General features: G+C 33.5%; 1 protein-coding gene across 1 annotated transcript in view; it reads right to left on the bottom strand.

The window, feature by feature from the left end:
• LOC132728309 (phosphatidylinositol 4-phosphate 5-kinase-like protein 1) overlaps nt 1–8,225 on the bottom strand; it is a 44,412-nt gene extending 36,187 nt beyond the window's left edge. The window contains exons 1-2 of the mRNA XM_060713948.1: nt 7,850–8,225; nt 1,560–1,780 (exon numbers count right to left, since the gene is read on the bottom strand). Of these exons, the coding sequence (XP_060569931.1) occupies nt 1,560–1,751 (192 nt within the window). The 5' untranslated portion in view covers nt 1,752–1,780; nt 7,850–8,225. The remainder of the gene's footprint in view (nt 1–1,559; nt 1,781–7,849) is intronic.
• Nucleotides 8,226–13,638: the final 5,413 nt, after the last annotated feature.

The raw sequence follows: 13,638 nt of genomic DNA, 5'->3' as shown, positions 1-13,638 counted from the left end.
ACAAGGGACAGCTTAATCTAAACAATTTTTGAACACTGACACCAAGGAAACTTTTGTGTAAAATTTTATCAAAATTGAACCAGTGGTTAAGATGTTGTTTAAATGTGTTTTTTTTTCTTTCTAATTTTAGAGGACAACTAGATGACCTTACATATCAAATATCAAAGTACAAGGTATTTTGAACATTGAGAAGAATTTTAAGAGTTTTATAAATAACTAAAAAACTAATTAGGCCTCTGGTGGGCTCCTTTTGATCCCAGGGGAATAAAAATTGTACAATTTTCACAAAGGACCACTGTAATATGTAATATACCAAATATCAAAGCTCTAGGCCTATCTCAAAGTAAAATTGATGACTTCCTAGAGAGGCCGCTTTTAACCCTTGAAGCATAATGTAAAGGACCACTAGATGATGCAACATACCACATATCAAGATTTGTACATTTTGACAAGATTTTTTTCAAGATATTCCTTAACAACTCTATATAAAACTGATAAGCCCCCCTGGCGGCCCCTTTTGACTCTAGAGACATAATTTGAACAATCTTTGTAGAGTACCACTACTAAATATCAAGGCTCTAGGGTCTTGTAGATTTTAACAAGATTTTTCAAGATTCTTTTTATAAAAATTGATAAGCCCCCTGGCTGGGCCCCTTTTCATCCTAGGGGCATTATTTGAACAATCTTTGCAGAGGACCACTCGATCATGTTACATACCAAATATCAAGGCTCTATGACTAGTGGATTTTGACAAGAAAATTTTTTAAGATTTCCCTATATAACTTTATATAAAACTGAGGAGCCCCTCCCCTGGCAGGGCCCCTTTTGACCCTAGGACCATAATATGAACAAGAGGGCCATGATGGCCTTAATATTGCTCACCTGATTATTGAGGCTCTCAATTAATATTGTTACCATGAATGAAAAGCAGATATAATGCCATAAACTTAAACTGATATCATTTTAGTAGAGCTTCATGCTAAGAACATCCCAGGAAAATTTCATCAAATTTGGCCCAGTGGTTTCTGAGAAGTTGTTTGTAAAAAAAATTGGCAACGGACACATGGAAGCACAGACGGATGATGGACGCCGGACAAATTGTGATCACAAAAGCTACCCTTAAGCACCTTTTTCATCCTAGGGGCATTATTTGAACAATCTTTGTAGAGGACCACTAGATAATAATTATAAACTTAAACAGTAGGTTTTGAGAAATGCAGAATATAAAGTTTGATAAATTTTTATACGTTTATTTCTGTTAGCGCTTTAAATGCTTAAATAAAGTCTGTATGAGCCTAAAGTGTAAAAGACTACTTTTAGCACTGCTGACCTTGATCCAACTGACCCCTAACTCTATCAACAGTTAGCAGACTTCTAAATTTAAGTTCCTACCAAATATTAAAGACATCTGTCAATAGATAAAGGTTACACTTGTAAAACTGTAAAAATCTATTTTTGGCATTGGTGATCTTGACTTTGACCCAAATGACCCATACCCAAACCAGAAGGAAGACCTCCCTCAGCATGTCCCTATTAATTTTTTTTAATTAATTTCTGACCTTAGATTCACCCTCCGGATGCTCTGTAAGGAGTTTCCTGATAGCTTTTTGTATGGCACTCAGCATGTCATGATGGGGGTGAGCTTTGCTCACTTCAACCACCCCCCTCCGTTTTAATTTTTTTCTCACATAGTCCCAGCGACTGTGTACATGGAGTAACTCTGTCACCTTATTATCTTCAACTCTAGACATTGTTACAATCAGTATTCACACCATTATTTCTGAAGCCAAAAAAACAAAACAAAAACAACATCATTATATTAAGATAGTCAATTGTATATAATAACACATATTTTATACTATATCTATACATATTACTTGTACTCTCTTGGTTTTTTCCAGCTCAATAAAATGATTTAGTATCCTAATTACTCTCAAAAAGAACATGATGTTTTTATAATTTTATTTAACTCCAAACTTACCAACAAATTTCAAACAAACAAGCTACTGCACTTAGCCACATACACAAATACTATTAAATAACATGACAGATAAAAGTACATGTACTGCTATATCATATAAGCTAATACGTTATATATCTGACAGGAGTGTTTTGAGCAATATGCTGCATATGAACTCAAAGGAAATATCTGTCAACAATTTCATTTTACATGTTTTTAGTGTCCATTGTTAAGAGATTATGTTTGGAAAGGAAGTTTTTTACCATGAGCATCATAAAGAAAGGTTAATGTGAGTCACAAGTTTAAGACCTTAAACAATACTATCAGGAAAAAATAGCTATTTTGAAATCATATAATAGAAATAATTTTCCTTAACATAAAATAGTAAAATATCAACTGCCCTGATGATATAAGGTCACAAACAGAGCTTATTGACAAACACTTGTCCAGAGCAAAACTTCTACATTATAGGGGGTTTGTAATATAACTTGGCAAAAATGTTCACCACTGTGAGACATCAGTTTATAAATAAAGCCTGCATAAGCAAAAATGTAAAGTTTTATTTTATGCATCAGTGACCTTGACCCCAGTGACTCAAACTCCACCAATAGTTAGGGGACCATTAAAGGTATCCACCTACCACATAAAGAAGAAATTATTAAATAAGTGAAGTTATTAGGAGAAATTTAATAAACTTTAATCAAACTTTGCCAGAATAGGTTAACCATTTTACCTTTATAACAAGGCCCTATTTTCAGAGATAATATAACTGGAAACAAAAGCCACCACCGGGCAGGGACAAAGCTTGACTTCTTTACTTTTTCTAACAGTAAACAAATAAACAGATCAAACAAATCTTTGATAAGAAAATTAGAGATAAAAAAAAGTTTTCTATAAATATAACTTATTATATATTCAAGTAATTAAATAACGTTACCATGTACCATGAGAAATCAATGAACAACAAGTAAAAAATAAGCAATATTACTTTACATGTATATAAAGTGCAAGTAAAACATCATAGTTTACCTGTAAAATAACCTCAAACGTTTCACAATTATAGCCTTTTACATTACTCTATATAAACTATACTAGATAAAATGTTTTGTCATTTCTATATACTAGAGACAATTCAAATTTGTTGAGAAAATGAAAATTGATCAATACAGTCATATGGTTCTCTAGTTAATACAGCTGTTTCAGACAGCTTTCACATATTATCATTTTACCTATAAACTCGGAACAGAATAAACACATATTTCACAATAAAATACTAACTCACTGAAAACAAGAGGGGCTTTTATGTCTTAGATACAATTGTGAAAACATTTTGACAAAGTTCATTAAATCCAAGGATTTTAATAATTATATATATGAAAGAAAGAAAGTCATGAGATAAATCACTGCATGTATATACTTTTTTCTTCTGTGTATATATATCATAAAATCTTCTGTGTATATATATAACAAGAATTTGTAACAGAGTTACCAACGTCCCCCGCCCCGGGAGTTTTATATGAAGCATAAAATTGTGCTATTTCAAAAGATTGAGGTATGGACCTCAGGACATTCAGTCCAAAATTATGATCAATGCTAGATCTGCAAATGTAACAATAAATTTGTTAAAAAAATAAAATGAAACACGGAATTTAAAAATCTATCATGTTAAGCTTTGACCTCTAAGTGTGAACTTGACCTTGGAGGTAGACGGGAGCAGGTGTTGTGCATGACATAACGTTGCTTATTATTGTGACTTTTTTGTGCCAAGTTATTTCAAAATCCCTTGAACTATGAAGAAGTTCTAGATTAACCCAAAATATACCCTATAAACAGACTATGTTAATTTTTGACCTCTAAGTGTGACCTTGACCTTGGAGTAGGGATGCAGGTGTTGCGCATGACACATCCTCTATTATAGTGACTATTTGTGCGAAGTATTTTCACAATCCTTTGATCTATGAAAAATTATAGACCTACACAAATATACCCTGTAACAGACTAATGTAAGTATTTGACCTCCAAGTGTGACCTGACCTTGGAGGTAGGTGACCGGTTTTTGGCGCATGACACATCATCTGATTATTGTTAACAATATATGGCAAGTATTTTACAAAAGTCCTTCATAGATAAGAAAGTTATGAATGGACACGACATATACCCTCAAATAGACAATGTTGACCTTGAATGAACAAGTACGACCTTGACCCTGAAGGTACGGGTCTGGTTGTTGCGCATGGACACATCGTCTTATTATAACAAACATTTGTGCCAATTATCTCAAATTCCTTGATAAATGACAAAGTTATGAACCGGACACGAAATATACCCTGTAACAAGACTATGTTAATATTGACCTCCAAGTGTGAGACCTTGACGTTGAAGGTAGGCAACTGGTTTTTGCGCATGACACATCGTCTGATTATTATGAACAATTATGGCAAGTTATTTACAAAAACCCTTCATAGATAAGAAAGTTATGGACCGGACACGAATATACCCTGTAACAGAAAATATTTAATATTTGACCTCCAAGTGTGACCTTGACCTTGAAGGTAGGTGACTGCTTTTTCCTCCATGACACATCGTCTGATAATTGTTGAACAATTATGGCAAGTATTTACAAAATCCCTTCATAGATAAGAAAGTTATGGACCGGACACGAAATATTACCCTTAACAGACTATGTAATATTTGACCTCCAAGTGTGACCTTGACCTTGAAGGTAGGTGACTGTTTTGCGCATGACACAGACAGACATATACCCTCAAATAGGCAATACTTATAACCACAGATATATATACAACGGATAGGAAGCTCTGAAAATAGACGATAGTCAGATTCAGACCCACAATCCTTTATGGGCTTCAATGATAATCGGGTTTTCCTGTTTGTCTCCGATTTTCGCGCTCTCATTAAACTTTGGCGATATCAGTGAATTATTGTTTACATAGCCGACATGGATTTTCATCAGAGAAATATTTGTGTGGAATAGTGTGTATTGTACATTTTAGAATAAATAACTATTGCTTCTTATATAAGTAGCAAATCTTCGTCTTTTTTGTCGATGGTACTCCCGGAATTTAATATGGTGGTATTTTGGCTACTTTTACCCAGGATGCATCAAATCTCGGAAAATCCCGCAACATATGATAACTTGCGTGAACACAATTCCGCCGATACCGAATTTAAGTGTGTGACGTCACAGTTTCTTCTCCATCTATATTTAGCTCCATGTTCTAACTTAATCTTATAAGCCTCTGCTAACAGAAGTGACTTCTCTTACAAACTATTGTGAGTAATCGATAAACGATTTCAAATAATAACACTTTGATGGATACCCTAAAATTATACAGATTTGATAGCAAAACTACCTAAAGTACCTACTCTTTTTATCAAGTCAAGTTTTTGAATGGATTATTATAGTTTTCTAATACAAATGGCAAACTTATAGAAAGGGGAGGCAATCAAATTAACTATAAAATATGTTTCCGTCACACAAACGAAGGTAAAGTCTGTTTCGATACAATTATGTTTGAAAATATGTCTGGCAAACATCTTTTATTTAAATATGCCCACTGATGTACAATTTTAAACAAATCCAACTTAATTTCAACAGGTTGGCATTTTGTATTTTTTGTTTCTACAACCATAATAATATATATATAAATAATGTATTCTTTGCTTTTGTATTTAGGATTTCACTTATATTAGGTGGATGTTTATTTGATATATTGGGGAAAAAAACTTGTCAACAACTCCCGGCATTAAATTACTATTTGTTTACAAGTTTAGTTTTAGTGTAGGATATATCGAAATACCCTACTGGTTGGGGACCACCAAAACCGGACAACCACCAAACCAGGACGGCCCCGAAAATGCTTAATTTAGTATTTTCTTTGTTCAGTGGTTGTCTGCACTTTTTTATCAACAATAAATGTATGTTTCTTCTAAAATTAAGTAAATAAATTTATTTCAACCTCCGTAATTAGTAATATTTTAATGTCTATTTCAAGAATGTTGGCGTTGAAATTTGGGGGTCAAGAATTTTAGCAATGCCTGACCTCATATACAGCTATAGTCATTTGCAGAGTGAAATTTAATAGAATATCCAAAGCTTCAGCATTTGTTGCTGACATATTGTATATCATGTTAAAAATCAAAAATCAGAACACCCAAGCTTTTATCTGAATTAAATCACGTCATGTACATATCTGTCCGGACACATGGTACTGTAGTGTAGACAATTTAGGTAATTTTGATGCAAACAGGACGTTTCAGCCCCAAACCAAATCGACCCCAGTGGAAAAATCGGCCCTTGGACATTTCGGCCCTTTTCCGCGAGACGTTTCGGCCCTACTATATATAGTACAGACAATTAATTAAATTAATTAACAACAATTAATTTAATTACAATTAAACAATTATGACACTTTAATTCTTTAAATAATTATTTATCATCTTTTGATCTCTTGGACCATTTAGATATACATTAATGTTTTTAAAGGTGTAACAAACAATAAAGGCAGATTAATCCTTAATTTATAAAACAAACCACTAAAACTTCTTGATTAAGAAAGTTAATTACAATTATTCCTTAGAAAACATTATTTTTTTATCTTAATTTAACTATACTATTTTTTTCAAGGTGTAACTAATTAACTGTTTATAGTTTTATGTAAGTAATATCAGAGAAAAATTCAAAAGATTTTTAAAAAAACGGTTTGCTTTAATCTCCTGATAATATTTTAATTATTATTGTTATTAAATAATGATAGATGCTAGATGTTATAAAAGTGATTGAAAGACTGAAACCAAATTATAAATGCTATGTACCTGTTATATTTATTAATTAGTTTAATCAAACAAATTGTTGACAGTGACAGAAGAATTATAGATATTATGGCTTCTGTTTTCTTTTCATTGTAAAATTACATGACCGAATGTTTCGATTTTCACGTGCATGTACATCTAACTTCCCTTACCTGATAATTAAATGTGTTAGATTTTTCAATATCAAGGAAATAATTACGAGTAGCTATTTATTGTGAGATATTTATAAACATTGAAGTTAACATTAAATGCAACAAGTATCTAATCGTTGATGGTTTTGGTAAAGATTTAATCTTACGTAAAATATATGAGAGGTATCGTAAATCTTTCAAGGTACTTGGAAATTGGCGTACTAACGTTCCACTTCATAACTATGAAATTTTAATATACCGGTTTAAAACACAGTACTTATTCTGGGGCCGATTTGGTAAAGGACCGAAATGTCTTGGGTAATTTGGGGCCGACATGTTTTGGGGCTGAAAAGTCTCGAAATCATTTTGATACCCTCGTTGTCGAGCCTCAGATATAAGACTCAATAAAATCAGAAATAAACAAACTAGTTTGTTAGTTGGGAGAAGAACCTAGCTGAACTGTGTCAAATTTTTTGGTCTGTCAGAGGTTAAAAATTATGAAATCTGTACGGAAAAATGTTCCAAAAGTGTCCGGTTGATGGTCTACGACCAGTAGCCTAATTAAAAAAATACAGTTGGAAAAAGTCCAAAATTATCTTGGTGTCACTTTGACAAGTCTAATTAGTTGGACTAGGTACCATATCCCATCCCTGTGTATTCATAATTGTTAGACTATCAAAAATGGCCGAAAAGATGCGATTGGGCTGAATGTCTGTAAAGTTGGAAAAAGTAAGAACACATGTTAATTAAGTTGGGGCCGAAACGTCTTAGGGCCGAAATGACTCCAGGCTAAAGAAAGGCACCATCAACAAAGCCAAAAAAAGTATCTTTTTTTACAGCACCACTGGAATAATGTCAGGATATAGGCATACATTTTCAAGCTTAATTATTTCAATGAAGCTTAATCTATGTAAAAAAATTTACACACCTGATTTTACCTGTTTACAATTTAAGGTAATCATCGCCGTAATTTAGTAAATAACACCGCGTCAGTTCAAATTAACTACAGTTATATCAAATTTTATTCTCTACATGTGTTTTTATAATCAAAACAATTGTTTTTTGTGTAAAACAGTAGTTAGATGTAAAAAAAAAACTTAGTTACATGATTGTTTACAAACAAAACTTTTTTCTTAAGAGAAAAAACCGTGAATTCCGAAGATGCAAAACTGTACTGTATGACTAAAATACGCAAAGTTCGGATTTTTTTCACTGCTTATCCTAAATTTTATTAATTTCATAAAGTATACATTATGAATCGTTATACTTTGGCGAATCGTTACATTACTGTCTAAGCCCCACATACCCCACATATTATAAGTTAACCAGCGGCCCAAAGTCAGATCGGCCCCAAGTCAAACCGGGACCAAAATGGTAAAGGGTCAACTCGACCCTACTGTATACCAACTCGGCACGGGTCAACTCGGCCCTCTTTTAAAAACCTATTAGAATAGGTATACATTTTTTAGATTGTTTAAGGAGTAAATCACTATAAAGTATCCAGATGTATGATCACTAACAAACAGAAATTGAAAAAGTTGGCAGTGTACATCGAGGGGTGAAAGCGAAAAGGTTCTAACTCACTTTTTTTACAAAATTCACTTTTTTATATATTTGTAACATTAACACCCATATACATCTTATGTCAAAATATATAAGATTTAGTTTACTTATAAAAGGGTGAAATGAAAAATTGTCCAAAGGTTCTAAGTGAAATTAACCTTTTCTTTAAAAGGCGAAAAGGTTCTAAATGCAAATGGCAGTTAGAACCTTTTCGCTTTCATTGAGTATAAAAAGAACAAGATTAAATAAAAACGACTCAAACTGCATTAAAATAAGTGAAATCAAAGCAATTTTGAAAGCTTAACCTTTTATTGTATATTATTAAACAATATAACATAAGAAATTCATTAGTTTCAGAGTAGATGTCTTAATTTTGGAAGAAAACTTAAGTACTTAGAACTGTTTCGCAGTTAACTCCACTCATGGAATTATTGATTTTTTAAAAGGGAAACAGTTCTAAGTGCACATGGCCAGTAATGATCATGCACCATCTTAAAGGGTTTTAAGTGCCTGTGAGAAATTGTGTGATGATATTAAAGGTAGGGCTATAGATGACAGTAAGAAATCAGATAATGTTACTGAAAGTGATGCTTTAAATAGCTGGTTGTACATAATTGAAGAAAATTTTAGCTTTAAGCTGTGGTCTCACACCCTGGCAGAGCCCTGGTAGATGTCCGGGGATGATCCAGGAACAACTGCCTGCAACGTCCGGGATGATCCGGAACATTCGGCATTCGACCCCAGATGGAATAAAATATTTAATATCACCGAGGTGATCCGGGAAGGTATAGCTTTACAGGCTTCATCCTTAGCCCTGCCTGGAACAACCAGGTTACGCAAGGGAAGCACTGAAGCTCTGCTGACACAAACTATAGGGATGATCTTGGGTATGATATACCCGGCAGAGCTACAGTAGAGCCCCAGTGACTGCCAGCAGAGCCCCGGTGAATGCCAGCAGAGCCCCGGTGAATGCCAGCAGAGCCCCTGTGAAAGCCGGCAGAGGCCCGGAGGATGACGATGGAGCTACTGTTGATCCCTGTAGAGCCCCGGCAAAGCCCGGTTCATTTCAAAGAAGTATGGAAATTTGCAATGATTGCACTTGTTTGTAATAAAACCCTTCTCCATTTCCCTTCTGTCCAGTCTTGAATAAGGATTATTCAGAAAATCATCATGAATTACTTATTAAATAGGAGAATGAAAATTATGTATCAACGTCATCATTTTTGCCGTTTTCAATCCACTGGGTTCTTATAACCGTGGCTCTGCCAAAATCGTCCTGGGTTCTGCCTGGATCGACTGGGGCTCTGCCTTGGTCAACTGGGGCTCTGCCGGCGTCATCCAGGAATGACCAGGTAAGCACCGGCATGAACCAGAGCTTCACATGGGCTCTGCCTGGATGGTCCAGGGGCATCATGGGTGTTAGTTGGAAATTACCATAGTGCTGCTGGTGTAAGTGTGACCGCAACAAAAATTTCATTTCAGATCATCCCAGTAACTAACCTGGGTGGTCCTGGGCTCTGCCAGGAGTAAATGAGACCACAACTTAAGATGACAACACGATATCAGGTGATGTTCTTGAAAGTGAGACTACAGGTGATAGTGAGATATTTAGAATGGTTAAAAGCGATTTTTTGATGTTCTTGAAAGTGAGACTACAGGTGATAGTGAGATATTTAGAATGGTTAAAAGCGATTTTTTGATGTTCTTGAAAGTGAGACTACAGGTGATAGTGAGATATTTAGAATGGTTAAAAGCAATTTTTTGATGTTCTTGAAAGTGAGACTACAGGTGATAGTGAGATATTTAAGAATGGTTAAAAGCGATTTTTTGATGTTCTTGAAAGTGAGACTACAGGTGATAGTGAGATATTTAGAATGGTTAAAAGCGATTTTTTGATGTTCTTGAAAGTGAGACTACAGGTGATAGTGAGATATTTAGAATGGTTAAAAGCAATTTTTTGATGTTCTTGAAAGTGAGACTACAGGTGATAGTGAGATATTTAGAATGGTTAAAAGCGATTTTTTGATGTTCTTGAAAGTGAGACTACAGGTGATAGTGAGATATTTAGAATGGTTAAAAGCAATTTTTTGATGTTCTTGAAAGTGAGACTACAGGTGATAGTGAGATATTTAGAATGGTTAAAAGCAATTTTTTGATGATAGTCAGAAATCTGGGTATGATAAGGTAGGAAAGGTTATAGACAAAATTACAAGATATTGTGACTTTGATATATTGGGCATTGCAAATGAACTTGGAGCTTTGTGTGAGTCCAAGAAACTGAGTTGTGTAAATATAGCTGGTGCTATGTTTGACACTGAAATATTAAGTAACGTGAATGAAAGTGGGGCTATGTGTGCCTTTGAGATATTGAAAAATGTAAATGTAGGTGGAGCTATGGGTGACTTTGATGTATAACCAATGTAAAAGAAAGTATAGGTATGGGTCACACTTGCTAATAAAGGTGGCCTTTGGGACTTGGCCTTGAGACATATCATCTCTTCCATGTATTGTTGCTACATGGGGGTGTCTCAAGTGTGTTACCCATATAATAAAAAAAAATGTTCAAGTTATATGTAATGCACAATTTGTAAAATATATTTTCAGTTCAAATATATTCTGGGACTGTTTGTGAAACTGTTTATTGCAAAGATATTCTTGCACTTTGAATGAAGTTTCAGACAAGTCCAAAAAGTTTTTCAGAGAATATTGTTCACTATTATATGATTTAAAAATTGCTGTAATCTCATTGGTTCAAACAGTGGTAATCAGAACAAATTATAAAATCATATTCACTGGCTGAATCGGATTTTCCCTATCTAAATTAGAATCAGACTCATATCCTAAATAACCCTACAGCATGGGGATGCCAGATAAGTTGCGTCATTTGAGCGCATTTTATTTATGAACAGCATTAAAGTGTCATTTCGGTGCATTTTAGAATGGAACTATTGGCTAAGGATGACCTCATTAAGCCGCTTATAATATTAATGTTGTTTAAAAATAAATTCATAAACTATTGTTAGAAAATAGTTGTGGATGAAATGACATTAATTTCCATGAATAAATATCTTATTGAAGGTAATATTTTAAATATGAAAGAATATGAAATTCAATGTAACTGTTTTATTTTGAATATTAAAGAATATGACAGGAAATGCAAGAAAACAAGAGCTGTCACAGGAGAGAGCGAAGCTCGACTAATCAAATACTGGATGCAGTAAGGAAGACGAAACTATGAAAGAAAAATCAATTGTGATATAAATATATTATTGTATCAGTATCAAGAAAACAGTCAAATGTTCTATATTTTGCACAACATAATGATCTTGTCAATAAAATTAATGTTACTTTAATGGAAAGACAGCAATTTGAAATCTGAAGTCAATCCCTTCAAAAACAAAAATTATAAAAGCAAAGAGAATTTAAAGTAAATTATAAGTTCAAAGAGGAAACAACTCTTGAAAAAAGAAGCTAGAGTTATGAACCTTGTCATGCATGATGTGACTAATGACAAAGAACAATTATTTAGCTTAAGTCTAGAGCAGATACCATTTATAACAACAAAGATAATACTAAAAAATCAATTTACAAATGAATTTCAAAAATCAAATGGGGATAATTCTGGGAATACAGGAGCTTGCATTTTATAACTCTTATCCATATGACAAGAAGTTATAGTAAAAAAAATAACATTTGTTAACATAAATTCAAAGTTCAAGGGGGAATAATTCTTGAAGTAGTAACGCTAGAGTTATGTACCATGTCACACATAATGATCAAGAAATAATATCGATCTTAGCGGTGTTTATTAGCTATTTAACACTGGTTTGGAGTTTTGATGCATAGGAATTGACCACGAAGGCCAAAGAATATATATTTGCAGTTTGAAGCTGATACCTTAAGCATATTAAGTATTTTACTGCACCAAAACTTTAATCTGAAATCTGGACGCGGACGCCGGGGCATTAGGAGGACAGCTCTCCATATACTTTGTATAGTTCACCTGAAAATGATTATCATATTAATTGGCAATTGTTTTTTTGTTTTTCAGGTGTAATTAATGCCCATCATGTTCTTTAAAAGTTTTGTACACTATCAATTATGACCTTTATTTTTGTTTCTAATTTAAACACAGTCAAACTTAAAATTTCATGAACTTGAAAGTGGAGTAAGAGAATGTCTAGCACCTAAAATATGAAATCAAAATAAAAAGTAAATGCCAAACAGTCCTATCTGGCAATTTAATACTCCATCTCTTACTGAATAATTAGAAATGCCAAAATGTTGTTCTATCTTAAATTAAATAAGAAAAAAAACATGCTTTTGTTCTATCAAAATGTCACTTGGAACCTTTTCGCTTTGAACATAAAAATCAAAATATGAGAAATTTTAAGTGCGAAACAGTTCTAAGTTACATTTGATTAAATATCTTGTTTGCCAAGTCTTTCCTAAAATTTTTATAATCATTGACATGTTTCTTTAACTTTTTTATGTGTAAAATCAAAGTGTTGTGGAATTTAGCTATTTTACAAACATTTGAGACAGTTTTTTGCTTCTCCTGTAAAATTTTGGAAAATGCACTTAGAACCTTTTCGCTTTCACCCCTCGACATGTATACGTATTATTTGAAATTATCTTTGTTAAGAAGGGTTATCAAATATGATAAACAAGATCAACAAGGAAAGGCGGCGTTCAATGAACGCAACCCCCACATGACCCAGCAACAAGAACCAATGGCAAGGAGCCCAGGGGGACCCCAAACAAAAACAGGACAGGGCAAAGACAGAGCACGGACAGGTTAATCATTAAATGATAATTAATTTAATAGATATATTTTAGATCTAAAATAACTAATTATTTCGAGTAAACCGTGACTTTGGTTAACTGTTTTCTGATTGGTCGTTTAATTTTAGATTATTGTCGCGTCAATTTTGTACTTCTAGTCATTCGAGCCTTTGTTGTCTACATGTAGCTGTCAAGTTCAATTGTCTACAATTAATTTATCTGCATTCAGTTTTATAATAGTACATGTTGGTACTAATAATGTTGCTAAAGGTCACAGTGTTGCCTTTATGTGTAGTGCATTTGCAGATCTTGTCAATTATTTACGTTCTCGTGCCCCTGGGATTCGTATTATTATTTCATCTGTACTTC

The sequence above is a fragment of the Ruditapes philippinarum genome, unplaced genomic scaffold (genome assembly GCF_026571515.1).
Source record: "Ruditapes philippinarum isolate M1 unplaced genomic scaffold, ASM2657151v2 ctg583_1_1_1_1, whole genome shotgun sequence".
Classification (NCBI taxonomy): domain Eukaryota; kingdom Metazoa; phylum Mollusca; class Bivalvia; order Venerida; family Veneridae; genus Ruditapes; species Ruditapes philippinarum.
This window is presented reverse-complemented; position numbering and strand designations above follow the sequence as displayed.